The 21949-nt window shown below is 40.5% G+C and overlaps 2 protein-coding genes across 5 annotated transcripts; one reads left to right on the top strand and one right to left on the bottom strand.

Moving 5' to 3' along the window:
• Positions 1-8: 8 nt before the first annotated feature.
• On the bottom strand, positions 9-5178 carry LOC111148911 (ribosomal protein L9). Of its 2 annotated transcripts, none has more exons than XM_022505692.1 (8): positions 5122-5178; positions 4625-4671; positions 4423-4538; positions 3754-3849; positions 2448-2580; positions 690-770; positions 352-466; positions 9-102 (listed from the first exon to the last, which is right to left on the bottom strand). In XM_022505692.1, exons 2-7 carry the CDS (start codon positions 4668-4670, stop codon positions 360-362), a joined length of 579 nt encoding a protein of 192 aa, XP_022361400.1. In that variant the 5' UTR covers position 4671; positions 5122-5178; the 3' UTR covers positions 9-102; positions 352-359. The 2 variants fall into 2 exon arrangements, with proteins under 2 accessions (XP_022361400.1, XP_022361401.1); XM_022505693.1 differs by having other exon boundaries at positions 5101-5123.
• A 58-nt stretch (positions 5179-5236) lies between these two features.
• Positions 5237-20936, top strand: LOC111148983 (lipoic acid synthetase). Of its 3 annotated transcripts, XM_022505845.1 has the most exons (11): positions 5237-5413; positions 6521-6693; positions 7614-7707; positions 8924-9004; positions 11104-11260; positions 11347-11404; positions 13559-13687; positions 15339-15484; positions 16840-16910; positions 17684-17795; positions 20576-20936. In XM_022505845.1, the coding sequence occupies exons 1-11, from the start codon at positions 5369-5371 to the stop codon at positions 20629-20631; spliced, it is 1122 nt and encodes a 373-aa protein (XP_022361553.1). In that variant the 5' UTR covers positions 5237-5368; the 3' UTR covers positions 20632-20936. The 3 variants fall into 3 exon arrangements, with proteins under 3 accessions (XP_022361553.1, XP_022361554.1, XP_022361555.1); XM_022505846.1 differs by lacking the exon at positions 13559-13687 and having other exon boundaries at positions 20576-20790; XM_022505847.1 differs by lacking the exons at positions 7614-7707; positions 11104-11260; positions 11347-11404; ... (3 more) ...; positions 17684-17795; positions 20576-20936 and having other exon boundaries at positions 5308-5413; positions 8924-9008.
• The last annotated feature ends 1013 nt before the right edge of the window (positions 20937-21949 follow it).

Genomic DNA, 21949 nt, shown 5'->3' with positions numbered 1-21949 from the left:
AAGAAAAAGCCACAAATCAGTATAGCTTTTATTGCATCTTTAAAATATCACAAATAAGTCTGAAAAATCATCCGGCTTCTCGCTGTTTCTGCAGATGGACAACTGTAAGAAGGAATAAAAAGATCTATCAATTTCCATCAATACCCTCCAAAACTAAGTTCTTCTCTCAATAACCTAAAACATCGTTTAGATTACTAGTTTATAGAAAAAATGTCACTTTTCTTATTCTGCCATCTACTGTATTCCAGAATGTAACTCACTTTCTGCCATTACAACTCCAGTTTCAGACTCTTAGTAAATTAAGACCTCTAAAAATCAGTAAGGAAACTTACAGACACTGCAAGCACCTACCTCAGATCTTATTCATCAGCCTGCTGAACTGTTCCTTTTTCAGAAACATAGATACCATCCAAAAATTTTCTGATATCCTTGTTTTTAACAGTTGTGGCTTGCTGAATCAAAGCAGCTATTAACAGTAAAAAAGATAAGGAAATTACATTACCAGCCAAATTCATCTTAAAATAAAAGCATTTTATTATATGCCATACTTAAAACCTATTATCTTTGGGGTACTTTTTACTCAATTTCACAAATGAAAAAGCTCACCTAATGAGCAGAATACCATGTATTCAACTACAAGACTTAAACAAAATTCTATAGGCATAATTAGGCATACTAAACAAACCAACCTGAGTTCGATACAAGTTCAATGTCATTTCCTTCAAGAATTAACTCATCTTTTTGGGCTTGAGATACAGAACAAGCAACACCTAAAAAGGGGAGAAAGCATTCACATAGGGTAAACATAAAATCAAATCTGTACAATACTTAATTTAAAAACATTTAAAGTAGCAACTTATTCCATTTATAATTTTACACAACAAATGACACTTGTTGAGATTCTGATTTTACAGGACCTGACTTAATCTGGGCAAAATCTTGTTTGCGTTCCTGCTTGAATGAATCTTTTCCAGAGTAGTTAGACTTTCAGGGATTCAGTCAAGAAGTATGAGAAGAGGGGCGCCTGGGTGGCTCAGTGGTTAAAGCCTCTGCCTTCGGCTCAGGTCATGATCCCAGGGTCCTGGGATCGAGCCTCACATCGGGCTCTCTGCTCAGCAGGGAGCCTACCTCCTCCTCCTCTCTCTCTCTGCCTACCTCTCTGCCTACTTGTGATCTGTCAAATAAATAAAAATCTTAAAAAAAAAAAAAAAGTATGAGAAGACAGTATTCAATTTAACTGTCCACAGCTTTGTCATCAAGTCTTATTCCTACTGTATAGATTTGTTACCTCTCAAGTTTTTTTTAATAGAAGGGTTCCCATTAAATGCTGTTGACCATAGCTAATACCACAAAGTATTTTTGTAAACTCATTAAATGGTACTAAGAATTCCTTCTTCCTACCCCAATGGAATCAAGAAGCATCAAGAGAGCACCAAGCTTTAAAATTTTCTAATGTTGGGACGCCTGGGTGGCTCAGTTGGTTAAGCAGCTGCCTTCGGCTCAGGTCGTGATCCCAGCGTCCTGGGATCGAGTCCCACATCCGGCTCCTTGCTCGGCGGGGAGCCTGCTTCTCCCTCTGCCTGCCATTCTGTCTGCCTGTGCTTGCTCTCTCTCCCTGACAAATAAATAAAATCTTAAAAAAAAAAAAAAAAAATTTAAAATTTTCTAATGTTGGGCGCCTGGGTGGCTCAGTGGGTTAAGCCTCTGCCTTCAGCTCAGGTCATGATCTCAGGGTCCTGGGATGGAGGCCTGCATCGGGCTCTCTGCTCAGCGGGGAGCCTGCTTTCTCCCCTCTCTCTATGCCTGCCCCTCTGCATACTTGTGATCTCTCTCTCTCTGTTTCAAATAAATAAATAAAATCTTAAAAAAAAAAATTTTTTTTTCTAATGTTGGGGCACCTGGCTGGCTTAGTCAGTGGAGCATACGTTTCTTGATCTTGGGGTTCTGTGGAGACTACTTAAAAATAAATTTTTTTAAAATACGCACGTACAATTTTCTAATGTCTAAATTAAAAATATTTTTAATGCTTCTGTGTTTACTATGTATCAAGCAAGAAATGTTCCAAGTATATTTTAATTTTAATTCATCTAGACATGAGACGTTCCCAATTTTGGATGAGTAAAATGAGCTAAAAGTAGATGATTTGCCCAAAGCTGACAGAACTGAGATCTGAACCTAGGCAGTCTATGCTATTAACCACTATTCAAATTTTTTTAGGATTTCAGTTTGCAAAGAGAATTAAACATAGCTAACATCCCCTGAAACTAACATATAAGCCTTTAAGAATCACAATCAGTATGAATACAATACAAAACCTTAACACCAAGAGTTATTACATACATAATCAAAATGGACAATTCTGAAATAAATACGGATTTATAGCCAGCCCCAAACACCAGTCTTCATAGGTAAACATTTCAGAACCATATCTGAAGGTAGGCACATACCTGGCCTCATCCGAACCCTGCGGATATATTTTTCACCCAAGAAATTTCGGATTTCAACAAGAGAACCATTCTCCTGAATAACAACGTTGATGGGGAAGTGAGCATACACAGACCTCATCTTGTATCGGAAGCCCTATTAAGAAAACAAAGTATTAGCAAAGCTGACAATTTGAAAGACAAATCCAGTTTTTAAGTTTTGTAGGGTGCTTACATTATTTGTAGTTTAAAAATGAAACAGTCCTCACATAGCACTCATTGTCAAGATTTTGTAACAGTGGTCACCTATACCAGATCTTCCAAATTGTATACATGCTTCTTTCTTCAATAGACTGTCAAGTTCTTTAAGGAAGCATTTATTTTACTACCTCCTATGACCACAGTAAACAAAGTCAGCTTTTAAAAATGAGAACCCCAGGGGCGCCTGGGTGGCTCAGTGGGTTAAGCCTCTGCCTTTGGCTCAGGTCATGATCTCAGGATCCTGGGATCGAGTCCCACATCAGGCTCTCTGCTCAGCGGGGAGCCTGCTTCCTCCTCTCTCTCTGCCTGCCTCTCTGCCTGCTTGTGATCTCGGTCTGTCAAATAAATAAAATCTTTAAAAAAAAAAAAAGAGAGAGAACCCCAAAGCCCTTCATCTTGGGCACTAGACTAACATTTACTGAGTTACTAAGGAATACCAGTATACCACATGACAACTCAGACAGGCCCTCTGCCCTTGAGGAACTTAGCCTGGTAGCAAGAGTAAATAGGGGAAACATGACCAAACTGGCTTATAATGGAGCTGAAGGGTGCCATTATGGGGCACATTCTGAAAGGACTGAGTTTTAATATGAAGAAAAGCATTTCAGCAAAGACAGCAAAATGAACTTTATCTTAAAGGCTTGGGGGAGAGGGAATTGTAAAGAGAATAATGACAACAAATACACTTTTAGTCAAGTAGACAGGGACTGCTGAAAGGAGATCCAGCTTCTTCTGCCCCTTCAAGAGGCGCCTGTGGAGACCGGCATGCCAACAAGAAATCAAAGCCTATCCTATGTGCTACAAAACAACAACAAAAACACCACCACACATCCTACCAAAAAAACCGCCATTAGCCTACTATCAAGACCATCTGGTCTTCAGTCACATTTATCATTTACTCCTCAAGACCCACAGATGCCGATTCTACACTGCCAAGATCACCTTTCCCCAAATACCGCGGTAAACTGCAGGCAGAGTCTATGTTCCGCAGCAGACACTCGGGCTGCATGCACGCGTGACAGCGGAGGAGCCTCCCCTCCGGAAAGGAGGCAGTCTGCGGTCTGCTTACCAGTGTAACGCCCTTGATCATGTTCTGCACGTGACTGCAGATGGTACGAACTGTAGCCAGCTCTTTTCTGTTCCCCCACCATTTGTCAACTCGGAGCTGTAACAGAACAAACACTTCATATGACTCCTTCCCGTAATACGGATGGCTTGACAGAAAAACCCACTTACTCAGGGAATTACTCTGGATTCGAGCTTTAGCCCTCATTAAAGCAATCACGTCTGAAGCCCTCCGTTACTAGCTTTTCGGCTACTAGACGTCACGAAACACATTTCACAAGGGAATGCCAACCCAGAAATACTCATTTTTCAAGTTGCATCCTACTTCACTCCTAGAAAACTAAAATATCAGGTTTCCGAGACCTGCCTGGTCCCTAAGATTCCTACGGAACCAGCACGAGGACCCACTGGTGACAGTATCAAGAACCTGACGCTAACGACGACTGCGGTACTAACACTGAGCTTTATAACCAGAATTCGCTCTCCCGACCTCACTGAAGCAGTCCCGCCAACACTAGCCACACCATCCCACACCCGATTTCAAGCTAAACAAGGAATCTCAATTCTGTAATTCCGACAGCCACCAAATCCGGTGTTACTACAACCCTCCCTTCCACAGCAGCCACGGATGGGTCGGAAGAGGAAACAAAACACGACACGAGCCGCATCTCACCCTCTTCTTTTTCTTTCCGAGAAGACTGAGTTCTACGTTGATGTGATTGAAGTCCCTTCGCAGGGTTCCTCTGGGGCCCTTCACGATCACCGTGCGTCCCTTCAGGGTGATGTCGACTGAAAGAGAGCATCCGTGAGGCCTCGGAACCAGGTACAAAGCAGGCAGTAAAGACTAATAGGAGCACAAACATGAGGTCTCATACCATTCTCCGGGATGTCGACCGTCTGATTGCTGAGAATGGTCTTCATCCTGAAACACAAACCCTGGGGTTACGAGGCCGGCGCCGGGCCTGTCTGCAGCCACACCACCCCGCACGGAGCTCCGCTCCCCCCGGAGCCCCGCAAGCAGAACCCCCGGGACGGACACAGGACGACCCACCCGGAGAACGGCCCCCGCCGAGGCCTGGCCAGGAAAGGGAGGCTGCTGGGTAGGGACTATGAGCACAGCGGGCGAACTCCCGCTCGGCGCACCCCTAGCAGTCTCATTACGGCGGCGCCAGCCCGGCAAGGCTGAGGGGTGGGGGCAGGCCCACAAGCCCAATACAGTTCTCGAATCCCAAGGCCGCCAGATCCATATGGCGCTCGTCGCGCCGGGGAACGACCAACACAGACGATCCGAGCGCCAGACCCGCGCCCCGGGCTTTCCCCGAGCCGATGCCTTCAGATTCCCAAAACTCACAAAGTTCCGAGACAACCTCACCTCGCAGTAGATGCGGCAAAAAGAGAGCGTTGTTCGTCATCACGTTCTTGTAACCCGTATGGGCCCTGCGTATGACGTCATGAGCGCGCGACCCTACCAGGCTAAAGCAGCCAATCGCGGAGCAGCTCAAGTCCCGCTGGTTCTGTGGTGGCTCACGTTTCTCGTCATAAACCGAGCGACGGTGTGTTGATCTGTCTTTCCCAGGAATTAGTGATCCCTCGACCCTCCTAGGCAAAAAAAGAGAGGGATGTCTCTACTCTGCGGGGGCTCCGCCTGCATCGTGGGGCCCCGGGTGAGCGGCGGGGCGAGCAGGGTGCGGGCCCGGGGTGGAGGGGCTCCCAGCTCATTAGAGTGCCCAATAATAAGGCCAGCACTTACTAGCGTTTACTTGAGCTAGATGCTGTTCTAAAAATTTTCATGTAGTATCTCATTTAATTCTCCCGACACACGATCGTGTAGAGTCTCTGGTATTGGTTTGTAGGTCTCTCTGGCAGGCGATGAGGGCTCCCCTCCACCCCCGCCAACCCGCCCCGCGTATCAGAGTGATCTGAACCCTGTATTAGTTGGAGCATTATAGGAGCACGGCGTTGAGCATGCCAAATTTATGTTCGGGTCTGTCTTTGTATTAGACACCGGTCTGGGCAGTGAGAACAAAAGCCTGTGTTCTGCCTTTAGAGGCAGAGTGATCCAATGCAGTAGCAATACCGCAGCACCCCAACAGGCATTCTTTTTTAATTGTTGACGGTTCTCTTGTGTTGCATGTACTGACTCGTGAATTTTAGTGTTTTGGCTATCTTGTACACGTTCGTGTTCAGATCTAGAAACCAGTGTTTTCTTATGGTCAACAAATGGAAATTGAGCGACTACCGTGTTCAAACATAGAATGTAATCTAAAAAATTAAAACATTAGGTTTGGTTTCCCTCCTTCCAGCTCTCTAAAACCAACTGAGCGTTACCTCTACATTTTAACACTATGCCTATCCAAAGCCCTGATAGGAGAGACTTAATGCAAATTTCCTTTCATACGTCCTTGACTCGACTCAAGAGCGGAAAATGCAGAGCTGTGGCATCTCCAGTTATTGCAGTTTAAACTTTATGAAAGACAGACTGTTAGTAGTTAAGTGGGTTACATGAAAGTGTGACATGTTAGCCAGTTCCAAAGGTTTCCAAATCTGTTGTATCTCTAGCAGTAAACTGTTAGCTCCCATTCTCTTTTAGGTTTCCTTTGTTCTTGAGACTTAAATCCTAGATTCTGAGCTCATACACAAAGCTTTTAAATTGTTCGACATACTTTCTGTATCATTTCTCTGGTTTTACCCTCTCTTTTAGGTATTAAAGTAGGTTCAAACTAAGTTACTTCAAATTTCACTAAAAACATGTCCTAATGAACTCTCTTTAGATATTTGGAAGATACTTATGCAGTCCAGTCAGAGCAGTAAGTTCCCTGCCAGATAAAAAAAAGGAATTCTTACAAAATGGACCAGACCTTCAAGATTTTTTATCTGGTGATCTTGTGGACAAGAGCAAGTGGGATGAATATAAAGGAAACTTAAAACGCCAGAAGGGAGAAAGGTAATTGAAATTTTGAGATAAATTCCTTCATTGTGCATTATATTCACATATAACCAAGCTCTAGCTTATAATTTAAATCAGACTTGGCAAATTTAGCTAAAAATCATTAGAAGTGATACAGACATAGAACAGGTAAATAGCTAAAATTGTTGGAATCCTCTTCTCTGTGCTTTTTGATAGTTGTTCTTCAATCTTCCTAGGACTTAGCCATCCCATTGTGCATTCAGCATAAAATTTCTGCATAGAACAAACATTATCACCTTGCTACTAGTCGATTAGATCTTGATGAAATTTTCATTGTTACTGCGTATTGATGATCTAACTTGTTGCTTCTATGTACATATGTCCTATGGATACCTTGCCTTAATTCAAAAGAATGGTGAGGGAATTTCACACAGAGGGCACATTGTTCTGGGAGAGACCTTACCCAACAACTTATACTCCACAAGTGGATATAAGTCAAGGGGAACCTGAGGAAACATATTCTTCTCTCCAAATTTTAGATTTTTTTCAGTAATAACCATCATAAATCTGGAATGCAGAGCAGAAAGTACACTTGGGGGATCTCTCCTTTCTCTGACCAAATATAGAACTTTTTGTCAATATTATTCACTGGGGAATGTGATGTTCAGAAACTTCCTCATTCCTTCATTAGGATGGTTTTACTCTGCGACTTTGCAAAAGGTAGACATGAGCATATTGCTCTGTTAGACACAATTATGAGTGTGTTCTGAAGTGGTTTGAACGAGACTAAATTTGATTCTCTGTTCTTACTCTTCTGGCAGAAATTAGAAGAGTTAGTCCAGGATTATGGGGCAAAAAAAAAAAACAACTCTGAAGTAAGAATTGTTATAGAGCAAAGCTGCGTGATTATTTGGGAACATATTTGTTAATGGATAGTTATGTTTGGCTTTCCTCAGGTTAAGACTACCTCCGTGGCTAAAGACAGAGATTCCCATGGGGAAAAATTACAATAAACTGAAAAATACATTGCGGAATTTGAATCTCCATACAGTAAGTTTCAGAGTGTTAAATGTTCCTCTTAACTGAAAGTCATAGTGTTTCTGCATATGTGTTCCTTAAACTTTAATAAAGCGCATATCAAAAACAGCAAGGAAAGTGAAAAAGATATTTAGGGATGCATTATTATCAGGAATGGAAATATATTTAAAAAATGATTTTCCCCCAGGGCACCTGGCTGTCTCAGTCAGTAGAGCATGCAACTTTTGATCTTGAAGTTGTGAGTTCAAACCCCATGTTAGGTGTAGAGATTACTTTAAAATAAAATTTAAAAAAATTTTTAAGGACACCTGGGTGGCTCAGTTGGTTAAGTGTCTGCCTTCAGCCCACATCATGAGTCCAGGGTCCTGGGATGGAGTCCAGCATCGGCATCAGGCTCCTTGCTCAGCAGGGAGCCTGCTTATCCTTCTGCCTGCTGCTCCCCCTGCTTCTGTGCATGCTCTTTCTCTGTCCCTCTCTCTCTAACAAATAAATAAAATCTCAAAAAAATTTTTTATAGTCATTTTCCTTGCAAAAAAGAAACAAAAATTAATTGTATTTCTTAATTTCAGATTTAATAATACAAAAAAAAAGATTCTTTCCCCGCAATTTAGGAAATGAGGGGGTTTTGTGTATATTTTATATTACAAATTAAATACACACTTACTGGAAAAAATATAATGTTAAATGTGAAGCATCATGTATGCCGTCCCAAATGTTAACTACACCACTTTCATTTTTTAGCATATTTCCATCCAGACCTTCTTTGCACATGTGAAATATATACATTCTTTTTTTTTTTTTTTTTTTAGGTTTTATTTATTTATTTGACAGAGAGAGACACAGCGAGAGAGGGAATACAAGCAGGGGGAATGAGAGAGGGAGAAGCAGGCCCCCCACCAAGCAGGGAGCCCGATATGGGGCTCGATCCCATGACGCCACCCGAAGGCAGAGGCCCAACCCACTGAGCCATCCAGGTGCCCCATATTCATGTTGTTTTTGATTTAAAAATGGGATCCTAAAAAAATAAATAAATAAAAAATAAAAATAAATAAAAATAAAAATGGGATCCTAATATATATACAGTTTGGCAGTTTAATAACATTTTTGAATAGTGAATTTCTTCATAAATACATTGTAAAGAATGGATAGTTTAAAATGCCTGATCACTAATTTGCTTAGTTGGTTAATATTTCCAACTTGATTGTATTCCATTCCTTATTATTCCCAGGTGTGTGAGGAAGCTCGATGTCCCAACATTGGAGAGTGTTGGGGAGGTGGAGAATATGCCACCGCCACAGCCACAATCATGGTAAGAACAACCTCGGACTCAAAAGTTTTAGTCTAGAAGCTGAGAGGAATATTTTATGTCTTTCTCCTCAAAATGTGCATTCTGAGTCTCTGACCAGATTTTTTGTTACATATGAATTTATGAGAAATATGAAGGAAAAAAGTCTGATAGAATAATCTAGGCTGATGTGCTCTCATCCTTCTCTGAATAAATCTGTTTTTGATTTTTCCATATATCTGACAGTTAATCACGTGCTGCCTTGAGATATCTCCTCTATTAATTTTTGGAAATGTTATTCATGATTGCTTAACTTTTTCCCCCCTAAACAATAATAAGCATTTATTTTTCTCTCTCATGACCCTTCAGTTGCCTGGGGTACAGCTGATCTCGACTGGGCTAAAACTGGACTGCAGGAAGTAGGTTGAGGTCTCAGGGTTCAGGTCTGCTCCACAGAGCTTTATTTTCCTTAGATCAGCAGGTCTCTACACCAAATTCTTCATCATGAAGAATGGAAAGAGCACCAGAGGGCAAGCCAACCATCCAGGAACATTTGAGGCATCTCCTTGGCCATGGCTGCTGTCATTCTGTTGGTCAAAGCAAATCACATGGCCAACCTGAACAGCAGGGGAGGTAGAGACATAAGCTCCTCCCCCAGGAGGCGGGCCCTGCGAGTTAAATGACAAAGAGTGAGATATATAGTCTTAATACGGTGGAGTCAGAATTGGTACTAACTGTGCACTCTATCATGTTTATCCGGAGGGGTTTGGAGATTGAGATACTGGGGTTAAATCTAAATTGGGTACAGCTGAAAGTTCATACTTGTCTGGGAAAGTCTGAGTTATACATGAGGAGCAGGAGGCTATCCACCTGAGGAACCAAAGATTCTTATGAAACAGAGCTGACCGTGGAGCTTATCCAAGTTACAAAACCCAAGTTCTTGAAGGAAGGAGTGATTTTGAATACTCCATGATGGAAATCTCTGGTTTCATCCCTTGTCTGGCCCTTCCCCACTGGCTCATGACTGGTTTTTAGGAAGAGTTCATTGTTTCGATAAATCCCTATGGGATAGTGGAACCATAGCTATGAGTCCCAGCCCCCAAGGGGAGGGGTTAAATATAAAGAGGAGCTTTCAAATCTCAGCTCCAAATCTCAGCCCATCATTCTCAGCTTTGAAACTCCGGTGGCCCCAGAAGATCTGCAATGGCTGATCATTTTTATTAATATTAAATAGGTACAAAAGAATCTTTATACACGGGGCGCCTGGGTGGCTCAGTGTGTTGGGGCCTCTGCCTTTGGCTCAAGTCATGATCCCAGGGTCCTGGGATGGAGCCCCATATCGGGCTTTCTGCTCAGCGGGGAGCCTGCTTCCCACCCCTCCGCCCCTGCCTGCCTCTTTGCTTCCTTGTGATCTCTGTGTGTCAAATAAATAAATAAAATCTTTAAAAAAAAAATCTTTATACACTATATGAGGTTTTATTACTTTTTTTTAAAAGATTATTTAGTTATTTATTTGACAAAGAGAGAGAGGGGGAAGCAGGCTCCCTGCCAAGCAGAGAGCCCAATGCAGGGCTCAATCCCAGGACCCTGAGATCATGACCTGAGCCCAAGGCAGAGGCTTAACCCATTGAGCCACCCAGGCACCCCACTATATGAGGTTTTAAAGAGTAACAGTGTAATCGACAGCCTGATACCTCCAGTTTGAGGGTGGGACATTAACATTATCTTTGAAGCCCCCTGTACAACCTTTCCTGATCCCATCACCTTTTTTTTCCCTTTAACAGTTGTTTTTTCAGGAGCCTCCACACCCAGCTTGGAGCTCAACATGGGGCTTGAACTCTTGACCCTGAGATCTATACCTGAGCTGAGATGCTTAAGCAGCTGAGCCACCCAGGCGCCCCTCCTTTTAACAGTTTTTAATTCTGAACTTCTCATTTCCTTTTTTTTTCCAGTTTTGTTATATGTATTTGTATTCCTCAACAAATTCCTTAATTTGAATGTTTCAAATTTCGTATAAGCAGAATCAAACTATATGCATTTTTTGTAACTCACTTTATTCTCTCAGCATATGCTCTTTTGGGTCATCCATCTTTGTGTTTTAAATTATAACATTTCTGTTCTAGCTGATGGGTGACACATGTACAAGAGGTTGCAGATTTTGTTCTGTTAAAACTGCAAGAAATCCTCCTCCGCTGGATGCCAGGGAGCCCTACAACACTGCAAAGGCAATTGCAGAGTGGGGTCTGGATTATGTTGTCTTGACGTCTGTGGATCGAGATGGTTAGTCGGTCATCATTGCCTCTTCCAGAAATTGGCCCTTAGTAACTTATGACATCATCTTGAGCAGTGGACTCTTTTGTTTCTAGATTTGCCCGATGGAGGAGCTGAGCATTTTGCGAAGACTGTAGCATACTTAAAGGAAAGGTACTCGGTTTTTTTTGCATTTGCTTGTGTAATTTGAGGACTTTTCTTTAGCCCATCTGAATTCAGTTTCTTTAAGGTGTTTACCTTAAAGTAGAGGTCATTATCCTTTTAGGGGATTAAAAACCCTTCTGATTACCTCCTGGAAATTACATGCTCTTTTTTCCAGAAAAAGTCCATCCAAACATACAAATACATATTTGCATAAAATTTTAGGGATTCAGCAGCACAGACTTACGGACCTTTAGGCCATAGAACCTGTCCATCATATTTGAGTGGCAGTTTTAACTTGGAGTAATTTTTAAAAGATGGATAAATCTGCAGACTTCCCAGCACTAGTAGTGAATAAGTCATCATCTAGAAGTATATAGAAGGAGATAATCTCCCACATTGTTAAAGTATGCAATACTTGATATAGATTGTATCCATATTCATATGCCTTGGGAAATTTACCCATGATCCACATTTTATTAATATTTAATCCCATCTATTTAAAAAGCACTAAAGAAGGAGTTACGCTTGCTTCCTACAGCATAGTGCTAGTTGAGCACCGGGCACTTAGTAAATGTTTTTTGGGGTTTGTTTGGTTTTTTTTTTTTTTTTTTAAGATTTTATTTATTTATTTGTCAGAGAGAGAGAGGGAGAGAGAGCAAGCACAGGCAGACAGAATGGCAGGCAGAGGCAGAGGGAGAAGCAGGCTCCCTGATGAGCAAGGAGCCCGATGTGGGACTCGATCCCAGGACACTGGGATCATGACCTGAGCCGAAGGCAGCTGCTTAACCAACTGAGCCACCCAGGCGTCCCAATTTGTTTGGTTTTTTTTAAAGATTTTATTTATTTGACAGAGAGAGATCACAAGTAGAGAGAGAGAGGAAGGAGCAGGCTCCCCGCCTAGCAGAGAGCCCGATGTGGGACTCGATCCCAGGACCCTGAGATCATGACCTGAGCTGAAGGCAGAGGCTTAACCCACTGAACCACCCAGGCAGCCCCTAGTAAATGTTTTTTAATGATCCCCCAGTGTTTTCTGTTTTTTTAATAGTTTACTTTAAAAAAGTTCTGCTTACAACCCACTAAACTGATATCACAAACTACTGATGAGTCTCAGCTTTACAAGTAAAAAAACAGTGAGTTATAAGCTGTGTTCTTTCAACATCTCTTATCTATGAAAGGGTATGTATGTGGTCCTTTCTACATCTCTTTTCTCAGGAAACAGCTCCAGAAGTTTTGCCATTGGGTTTGTGAAAAAATTTATCAGCTGTCCTAGTCATTTCTACTGCTGTCAAAGGGAACAGCACTATGACCTAGTTCACATTTTAATGCTTGAATGCATAGATGTAGCCAGAATATAAATAAGAAGATTAATGTTTAACTTGTATTTCATTTAAGCAAACTCATGACTCAGCAGCTCAGAAAATCGTTTTTAAAACCCACAGCACTTGTGAAATATTTGCCTGAGGAAAAGAAGATGACACTATATGATGAATTTTTAAAGAAACCAGAGTTAAAGCAATCGAATACTATTTGCATTCACACAAGAAATGTCCCAATTAAATATTAAAAAAAAAGGGCATCTGGGTGGCTCAGTTGGTTAAGCGAATGCCTTCGGCTCAGGTCATAATCCTGGAGTCCTGGGATTGAGTCCCGCATCGGGCTCCCAGCTCCACGGGGAGTCTGCTTCTCCCTCTGACCTTCTCCTCGCTCACGCTCTCTCTCACTGTCTCTCTCTCTCTCTCTCAAATAAATAAATAAAATATTAAAAAAAAAAAAAAGGAATGTCCCAATTTACTTTCCAAAGAATAAAAAGATATTTTATATTTCATGTTGTAATGTTTACATTTTAATTGTTTTGAGCAACATTATTATCTTAATACCTGCTTAATGAAGTATACGTCTATTAATCTCAAAATTTATTCTGATCATTATTTGCAGCAGATCTGTTTTAACCACTGTGTACATAATATTTGATGTTCAGGATTTTTTTTTTCATGTAATGGTTTATATATGAACGTTTGGATGTTCATGCTTTCCTTGGCAGGATTCTAAAGATTACTGTGTTGAAACCGATACCAAATGATTACTGGTAATTTCTGTTTTGAGCAATAGCCTTGTCAATTCTTTGCCTCAGTTTGATGCTTTTATTTTTTTTTCCCCCCATAGGAATCCAAAAATTCTTGTGGAATGTCTCACCCCTGATTTCCGAGGAGATCTAAAAGCAATAGAAAAAGTTGTTCTGTCAGGATTGGATGTGTATGCACATAATATAGAAACAGTTCCAGAATTACAAAGGTGATTTCATGTACAGAGCAACACTGGCAAGTTTGGAGGGCAGGAATCTGCTCTATTTTCTCACTTTTTTCAGGGGAGGACTTTCTATTTGACTTTTACAAAATGAGCTCTTTTTTTTTTCTTAACAAAAGCAATATATATGTATTATAGGAAAATCAGAAAATTCTCTGAAAATCAGAAAATAGCCAACAAAAAGAGCCTAAGTATCAAGCGTAATATTTCCACCCAGTAATATCAATTACTGTAACCTAAGTGTGTGTATTTATACGCACATGTGTATGTTTTGGTGCAGACACACATCATGAGCATCTTTTCCTTTTTTAAATAGTATCATATTGCAAGTGCCAATGAGTTCTTTTTTTCAAAGAATAGTTTTCAAAAATAAGAAAAAATAATACAAGAGCAACTACTCTGATTGTAATTCTAAAAAGAAAAGACTTAAAAAACACATTTGGCACTAAAATATGCAATAAGTGATACAAAAGGAACACTGTTCTCATTCAGATGTATTTTCAACCTCCTTAAAAGTAGGTACTGTTCTTTCTAATAATGTTAATAATTAGGAAAATTTACAGATCGTTATGCCACATTAATGACCATATTCATATTTCAAAAAGAAAATTAACTTACAGGCAAAATTAATGTTTATTTAATTTTAGTAAAGTATATTTGGCAGTGAGCTTAGTAGCTGCTACACATCGTCTGTATTATAGAACTTGAAAAAGTATGGTAAACAATAATCAGCATTTCCACTAAATCATAAACATTAGGGAACATGACAAAGTCAATGGAGAAATACTTTCTAGAGTAATTGTGTTGTGTGTTGTCGGTTTTGTGGTTATTTTTAAATTCACAAATTGGTTTCCTTTCTTCCTGTGAACTGGTCTCTGATTAAAAATAACAGCAAGTCAGTTACACAAAATAAAGGTGCATTAGGATTCAAACAAATGCTGGATTAATATCAACTAATCAGCAACTCTGTCCTTTCGGCCTTCTCACCAGTTAAAATATGGTGGCTTGGTGGCTGTTGAAGTCTAACACACAGCCTGCTCCAGCCCTGTCATTTCTCATGATACTACCACCAGTGGGTGCCAATTTCCTTGGTTTCACTTAAGAAACATTATCCTTTCCAGTGAAAATTCCAGAATCGTGCATTTTTACCTAAGAGGTGTCGGTGTCACATACTCACCAGCAGGGGGCAGCTTGGTCTTTAGAAAAGAACTGAACGTAAAACTTGCAGACCTCTGAAATGTGGATTCATGTTAAACAGTTTTTCCTTTGTCCAGTTTTAAGATCTTCTTACTTCTACTCTTTTTCTCTTCTTTCTTGACTATCCCTTACAATCACTCATTTTCCACGTCGAATTTGGTTTTCTCAATGAGTAATTCATAAACTGAATTACTTCTGTTCTAGTTTTCTCTGCCCCAGGCTTGAAAGGCCTTAAAAGTAGACAGAACTTGGGGCCCAGTGAAGCCTGATTTTCTTTACAAAAGTAACAGCTAGATATTTGTTCACAAATGCTGGTATTGAACCACATGGTGTAATTTAATGTCCAGAATGTCCTTTCCTGGTCTTTCAGATGGCTTGCATAACTATGTACTTAGTTGAACTTGTGGTTATTCTTGCTGACAACAGCTCTGCTGTTTTCAAGGAAAGTTCGTGATCCCCGGGCCAATTTCAGCCAGTCTCTGCACGTACTGAAACATGCCAAGGAGGTTCGGCCCAATGTGATTTCTAAAACATCTATAATGTTGGGTTTAGGCGAAAATGATGAGCAAGTATATGCAACACTGAAAGGTAAAAAAAAACTGAAAAACGAAAACTCTTTTTCATTTGATTTGAGTAATAGCAGGAACCCCATTTTGAAGGCCGTGTTACATTTCCTCCATAGTGTCAATGAAAGTGCCAGTAAGAACAAAGTGTAGGATATGATTATAACAGCAGCATAAAAGGGAAAGGAAGTATGTTTTCTTTTCTTTTTAAGATTTTATGTATTTACTTGAGGGAGAGGGAGAGCACAGAGGGAGGATAAAAGGGAGAAGCAGACTCGCCGCTGAGCAGAGAGCGCAATGTGAGGATCCCAGGACCAAGAGAGCATGACCTGAGCCAAAGGCAGGTGCTTAACCGACTGAGCCACCCAGGCACCCAGAAGTATGTTTTCTTAGAACATTATGGAATGATACGCAGAAATCTCAGGACATGAAATTTGTACCTCATTTTATTCTGCACCCTTTAATCAAATGAAAATAAGATTTTATCCACATGTCTTATGTAGTCATTGCCTAGTTGTAAGAGCCAGCCAGGTACCAGGAGCCTTCACAGGCACTGACGAGATGAGTAAGAGGAAGCCAGGCCTTTGAGGAAGAGCCGACTGGTAACATTGTCACATAACATGATGTGCTTTGGACTTTGCTGAATCTTAGTCTCATAAGCCCATATGCTTTGTGATTCTTGGGCTTTGTAAATTGCAAAAAAACCCCAACAAAACAGCCTGTTACTTACGTGAGGATCCTTTGCCTACTTGCAGTTACTTACTGGTTCTAAGAGTAACAAGTGTGAATAGTAATGAAAAGTTCCTCTTTACTAGAGTAAAACTACAGTTTTACTAGAAAGATTCCGATATGTGAGAGGTCAAATCACATCCCCCAGAGCATATCTTGCACAGTTAGTAAAGCTGCGTATAGCAGGTCTGGTCTATAATACAGGTGATCTCAGGCCTTTCATATACTGTTCCCTTCTTTTCTGCCTAACAGACTCTTGCTCAAAACCCCTTCACCCATATTTGAGCATTTATTGCATAGTATTAGAGTACCTTGTCCTTCTTTCTGTCAGCCCCTCATGAGTATCTTTCTCATTCCTATGTTTTCAATCTTTTTCATATTCCCTGACTCTTTTGAATGGAGAGATACAGTCTTACTCCCCAACATCTGACCCTAGATCTCAGGGTTCAGAGTTTGAATCCCACTTTGGGTATAGAGGTTACTTAAAAAAATTTTAGGGTGCCTGGCTGGTCCGATCTATGGAGCATGCAACTCTTGACCTCAGGATTGTAAGTTCATACCCCCTTTTGGGTGTAGAGATTACTTAAAAATAAAATATTTTTTTTTTAAACTTAAAAATCTGCTAATGTAATGTGTGCCTTTTTTCTGTAGCACTTCGGGAAGCCGATGTGGACTGTTTGACCTTAGGACAATATATGCAGCCAACAAAACGCCACCTTAAGGTATTGCCATCTTGAGTTGCCGAACGTTCGCTGGTAGTTTGAATTAAATCTTTGTCATCCATAGGTACAACTCAGAAGCTGCTGACTTTCTAGTGTAATGTTCCATGTATATTTCCAAGTCCCAGTTCCCATTTGTCGGCATAAAGCCAGCAGATAATACTGGCACATTTTTGCTGCCCTGAAAATTGTGTGACTTAAGTGAATGTACAGAAAAAGAATTAAATAGTTGGGAAATTGCATTCATTCACACATGGTCATCTCGTGATTCGTTTTAGAGTTATGTGAGAGCCAGAGGTGAAGTAAAAATGAAGAGCCTGTCTTCTTGTTTCCGTATTGAACATTCATTCATTCAGGAAACTTTTGTCGAGTAGTGACCCTGTGCCAGACACAGGGCTGAGCACAAGAGACAGGACAAGACAAGGAAGTCTGGTCCTCAAGAACCCGATAGGTGTGATTAATTCTTGATTATACCTGTTAGTCCATGAAGGGGGAATACAGATATATAATCTCTGTAGGTGATCTCATCTTTTTCAACTTTCAGAACAGCTAATGTACTACAAAATTGATGTTTTCCCTCTGTAATCAAGTGCTGATAGAGAGGCCTAGTAACCAGAAGGCAGGTTACCTATGAGGAAGGAGAGGTGAAAGCCTCTGGGCAACTGGATAAATTATGAAGTGAAAACCATCCTGAATGCATGAGCATAGATTTTCTACAGAATCACAATGCTTTAGGGAAATTCTAAAATCTATCTGAATGAATTCTCTAAATGTAGGTTGAAGAGTATATTACTCCTGAAAAGTTCAAATACTGGGAAAAAGTAGGAAATGAACTTGGATTTCATTATACAGCTAGTGGCCCTCTGGTGCGTTCTTCATATAAAGCAGGTAAGTTACATTGCGGGGGATAGTTTTATTCAGACCATAAGTTTCCACGTTAAAATTATAATAGCTGTGCTTGCTTTTTGAAGGAAAAATTGTTTTTTGGAACATCCTTAGGAACTTTGCTCCATAGAGGACATGTTAAGGAAAAATTTCTCTTAAACCTGTTTTTTTCCTTAAACAAAGAGTCCCCTCCCCTTTTCTAGCTCAGCCACTGTGATGAAAACAGGAGTAATCAGCTTATTCTTTGTGTGGCTTTTAATAGTAGGTTATTCAGAAGTCACAGATACCAGTGAAGTATATAAGACGGTTTTCTGAAAAATGTATATTCATTTGACAGCCATGCCAGCTGCATCTCTAAATAAACTCCTAATTTCAGACATTTTAAATCCTGGAAAGTACTGGTTTGGCGGCATTGCTGCATACCCATTAATATCTTTATGGTTTTCTCCCAGAGGCAATAGAAAAAAATTTTAAGATTCTTTTCCATGTAGAAATTTTGACTCTTTTTACTAGCCACTAGAAATTACAAAGTGTAATTTCACTTTGTAATTCCAGCTCTTATTTTAATTAGTAGCTTGAGCTGACTTACGAAAAGAAAAGCCTTTTCCAAGGGTTAAAAAGTCATGTGATCGTGGCCATCAAAAAGTCTATGAGAACATGGGCGCCTGGGTGGCTCAGTTGGTTAAGCGACTGCCTTCAGCTCAGGTCATGATCCCAGAGTCCTGGGATCGAGTCCCGCATCAGGCTCCCTGCTCCATGGGGAGTCTGTTCCCTCTGACCTTCTCCCCTCTCATGCTCTCTCTCACTGTCTCTCTCTCAAATAAATAAATAAAAACCTTTAGAAAAAAAAAAAAGTCTATGAGAACATATCTGAAGCCCGAATTTAATCCAAAAAATGTTTAAAATGTTTTCCCTATCAGTTGGACTTCACAATTATAATTTCTTGAAGAATAACAGTTAATTTTTTGGGTAGGTCTAAACTACGTGATTACCGTAAATGATCTTTTACATGATTGTGTTACATATTGGGCTTAAATCACAGATACAGGGGCGCCTGGGTGGCTCAGTGGGTTAAGGCCTCTGCTTTCAGCTCGGGTCATGATCTCAGGGTCCTCGGATCGAGCCCCGCATCTGGCTCTCTGCTCAGCAGGGAGCCTGCTTCCCTTCCTCTCTCTCTGCCTGCCTCTCTGACTACTTGTCATCTCTGTCTGTCAAATAAATAAATAAAATCTTTCAAAACAATCACAGATATATTTAAATTAAGCACACATTCTTTTGATAAAAACTAATGTTCATGTATGTGTGATACTCAGTGTGCTCCTGTAAAGAAATTCAAGACATTTCAATGAACTAACCACAGCTTATCCTAGTTATAAAACCCAAGACTTTGACTCAACACTGACTCACAGGATGTGGGGACTTTAGAAGCCAATAAAGTGATTTATTCTTCAAGCAAGAAGAATTCTGCCAGCAAGCTGAAAACCTTTGTAAAGGATAGAACTAACATCAGCTTCCAGAGTGGTTAGAGTAAAGTAAAATCATTTGAAAGGGGTTTTTATTTCTTTTTTTTAAGGAAAATTTTTAACATTTATAAGAAAGTAAATTATGAACTTTTTAGAGTTACCAGTAAAAGATTGAATTCTACTGGGTAGAGAATTAGACTCAGCTGATGGGCTAGGGTCTGATAATGTTGGTTCTACTCCTGCCAGATTTAGATAAGTTCTGGAGGAGCGTGGCTAACTCTTCATTACTTGGCTGGGTTGTGAACCTTGGGATTCTTGGCGATTGGGTACAGATACGCTCACTGCAGTTATACTTGGATATTAAGATGACAAAGCAAAGTTCATCAGACTCCTCATAAAACCAGGCCTGTGGTGCTGGGCTCTGCCAATAAGCACTGAGCCGTGCTGGAACAGTGAGACACTAAATGGAACCCTAATGACCTGAGAAGGGAATGTGCCCCCTCTAAGCAGCCGTCTTAATGCACAGGCACAACCAAGGGGGTGGGGAGCAGGCCCGCTGTAAATGAAGAGCTCTTGCCTCCCTAGAGGGGGATAAGCTAACGGGATTCCATCAGATGAGTCGGCTCAACTGCAATGAGGCCTGTTTTATAAACATCAGATCCAGGCTAATAACGTAGCAGAATTGCTCTCTGAAATGAATCGTGCCAACAGCAATTGCTTTGTCAGAGACAAGGAATAGATAGTACATGTAGAGTGGAATAAATGTTCAAAAGCAGACCCACAGACATAATAGGGTCACCTTTACAATATTGAGGTACTAGAAAGAATAACAGAGACTGTAGTGATAAAAAATTTTTTTGTAAGCAATGGGGGTAGAATTTACTTTAAAAAAGAGAGAGAGAGATAAAGCAGGGCTCTTGGGTGCCTCCATCATTGGGCATCTGCCTTCTGCTCAGGTCATGATCCCGGGGTCCAGGATCAAGCCCTGCATCGGGCTTCCTGCCGGGCGGGAAGGCTGCTTCTCCCTCTCCCACTCCACCTGCTTGTGTTCCCTCTCTCACTCTGTCTCTCTCTGTAAAATAAATAAATAAAATCTTAAAAAAAAAAAAAGATAAAGCTAATGGGGTGCCTGGCTGGCTCAGTCGGTGGAGTGTGCGCCTCTTGATCTCCAGGTCACGAGTTCAAGCCCCATGTTGGGCGTAGAGCTTAACATTAAAAAAAAAAAAAAAAAAAATTGATTAAAAAGAAGGGAAACACGGAAGTATAATTCTGAAATTTACATTAAATTGATATTAATGTGTTTTCGTTTTTCCTAAATAGGTGAATTTTTCCTGAAAAATCTCGTGGCTAAAAGAAAAAAGTCCTCTCAAGTATAACAAGACCTTCAAGATCATAGGAATTATTAATATCTGATTCCAGTTGGTAAGAGAAGTGGTACCAGAATGCCTGACTTCAGTGGACATACCTCAGTCTCATTGTTTTAAGAAACACATTGAGGGGTGCCTGGGTGGCTCAGTCATTAAGTGTCTGCCTTCGGCTCAGGTCATGATCCCAGGGTCCTGGGATGGAGCCTCACATCGGGCTCCCAGCTCGGTGGGAAGCCTGCTTCTCCCTCTCCCACTCCCCCTGCTTGTGTTCCCTCTCTCGCTGTGTCTCTCTCTCTGAAATAAATAAAATCTTTAAAAAGGAAAAAAAAAAAGTCGATAGCTGTGCATATTTAATTAAATAATTCACTTGTCTTTTAGCCTGTCTTCTTTGTTCTATTAACAATTGCTTGCTGTGATATAATCATAAAATACCTTTTTAAGAGTTTTACTGTTAACAGTATAATTTAAAAATACATGAAAAACTTCCAGAGAAGTTCCAAGCCTGTTACCTGTACATCGTCATCACATTTCACTTGTGAAAAATGACACACTGTGATGCAACTGCCCAGATTGAGGCTCCTTACAGTTGGTGTATGTCCTTTACCGAACACCGCAGCAGCGCTGGGATAATTTAGAAAGGCTTTAGAGTTTGCATGTCATTTCTTCACATTGGGATGACTGCTTCAGGCCTGCAAAATAGTTTCACATTAGTTACTTGGTTAGGACCTTTGGGAAACCAAGATCATGATGGTATCGAAGACAGAGAACTATAACCTGAGGAAAAGGGTATTAACCCTCATCTTCCAGTAGTTTACTACATGCACGTGCACTATCCCATTGATTCCGTCTGTTTTTCACCCCACTCTGGTGAGGTGGTTGCATACGATGGTAAGGACCTGAAGGGGAATTTTCTTTCCTAGGTACTAGAACTCAACTTCATCTTTAGACTCTAAATCCTGTTTTTGCTACTACATTCTTGCAAAGGAAGTTTTTAGACAGCTAAATTATAAAATATGTAACATGGATGGCCAATTCTATTTTTGAATTTTTAAATGGGCAAACTAATATTTTTTTTTTATAAAAGTAACACATAACTTTGAGCATGAGTTACATTTTCATTTAACCCAGGGGGAGCCATATATGCTTTGCCTTAGTTTCTTTATAGATCCCAGTAAATTTTGCTGTGTAAAATTAACCCAACTTGAAACATCTCTGGCAACTGCCTCCTTAAAATCTGTTACTTCACTTGCCATTTGCGACGACGTGGATGGAACTAGAGGCTATTATGCTTAGCGAAATAAGTCAATCAGAGAAAGACCATTATATG

The sequence above is a fragment of the Enhydra lutris genome, unplaced genomic scaffold, assembly GCF_002288905.1.
Source record: "Enhydra lutris kenyoni isolate GAN:26980312 unplaced genomic scaffold, ASM228890v2 scaffoldscaffold21, whole genome shotgun sequence".
NCBI classification, from domain to species: Eukaryota; Metazoa; Chordata; class Mammalia; order Carnivora; family Mustelidae; genus Enhydra; species Enhydra lutris.
This window is presented reverse-complemented; position numbering and strand designations above follow the sequence as displayed.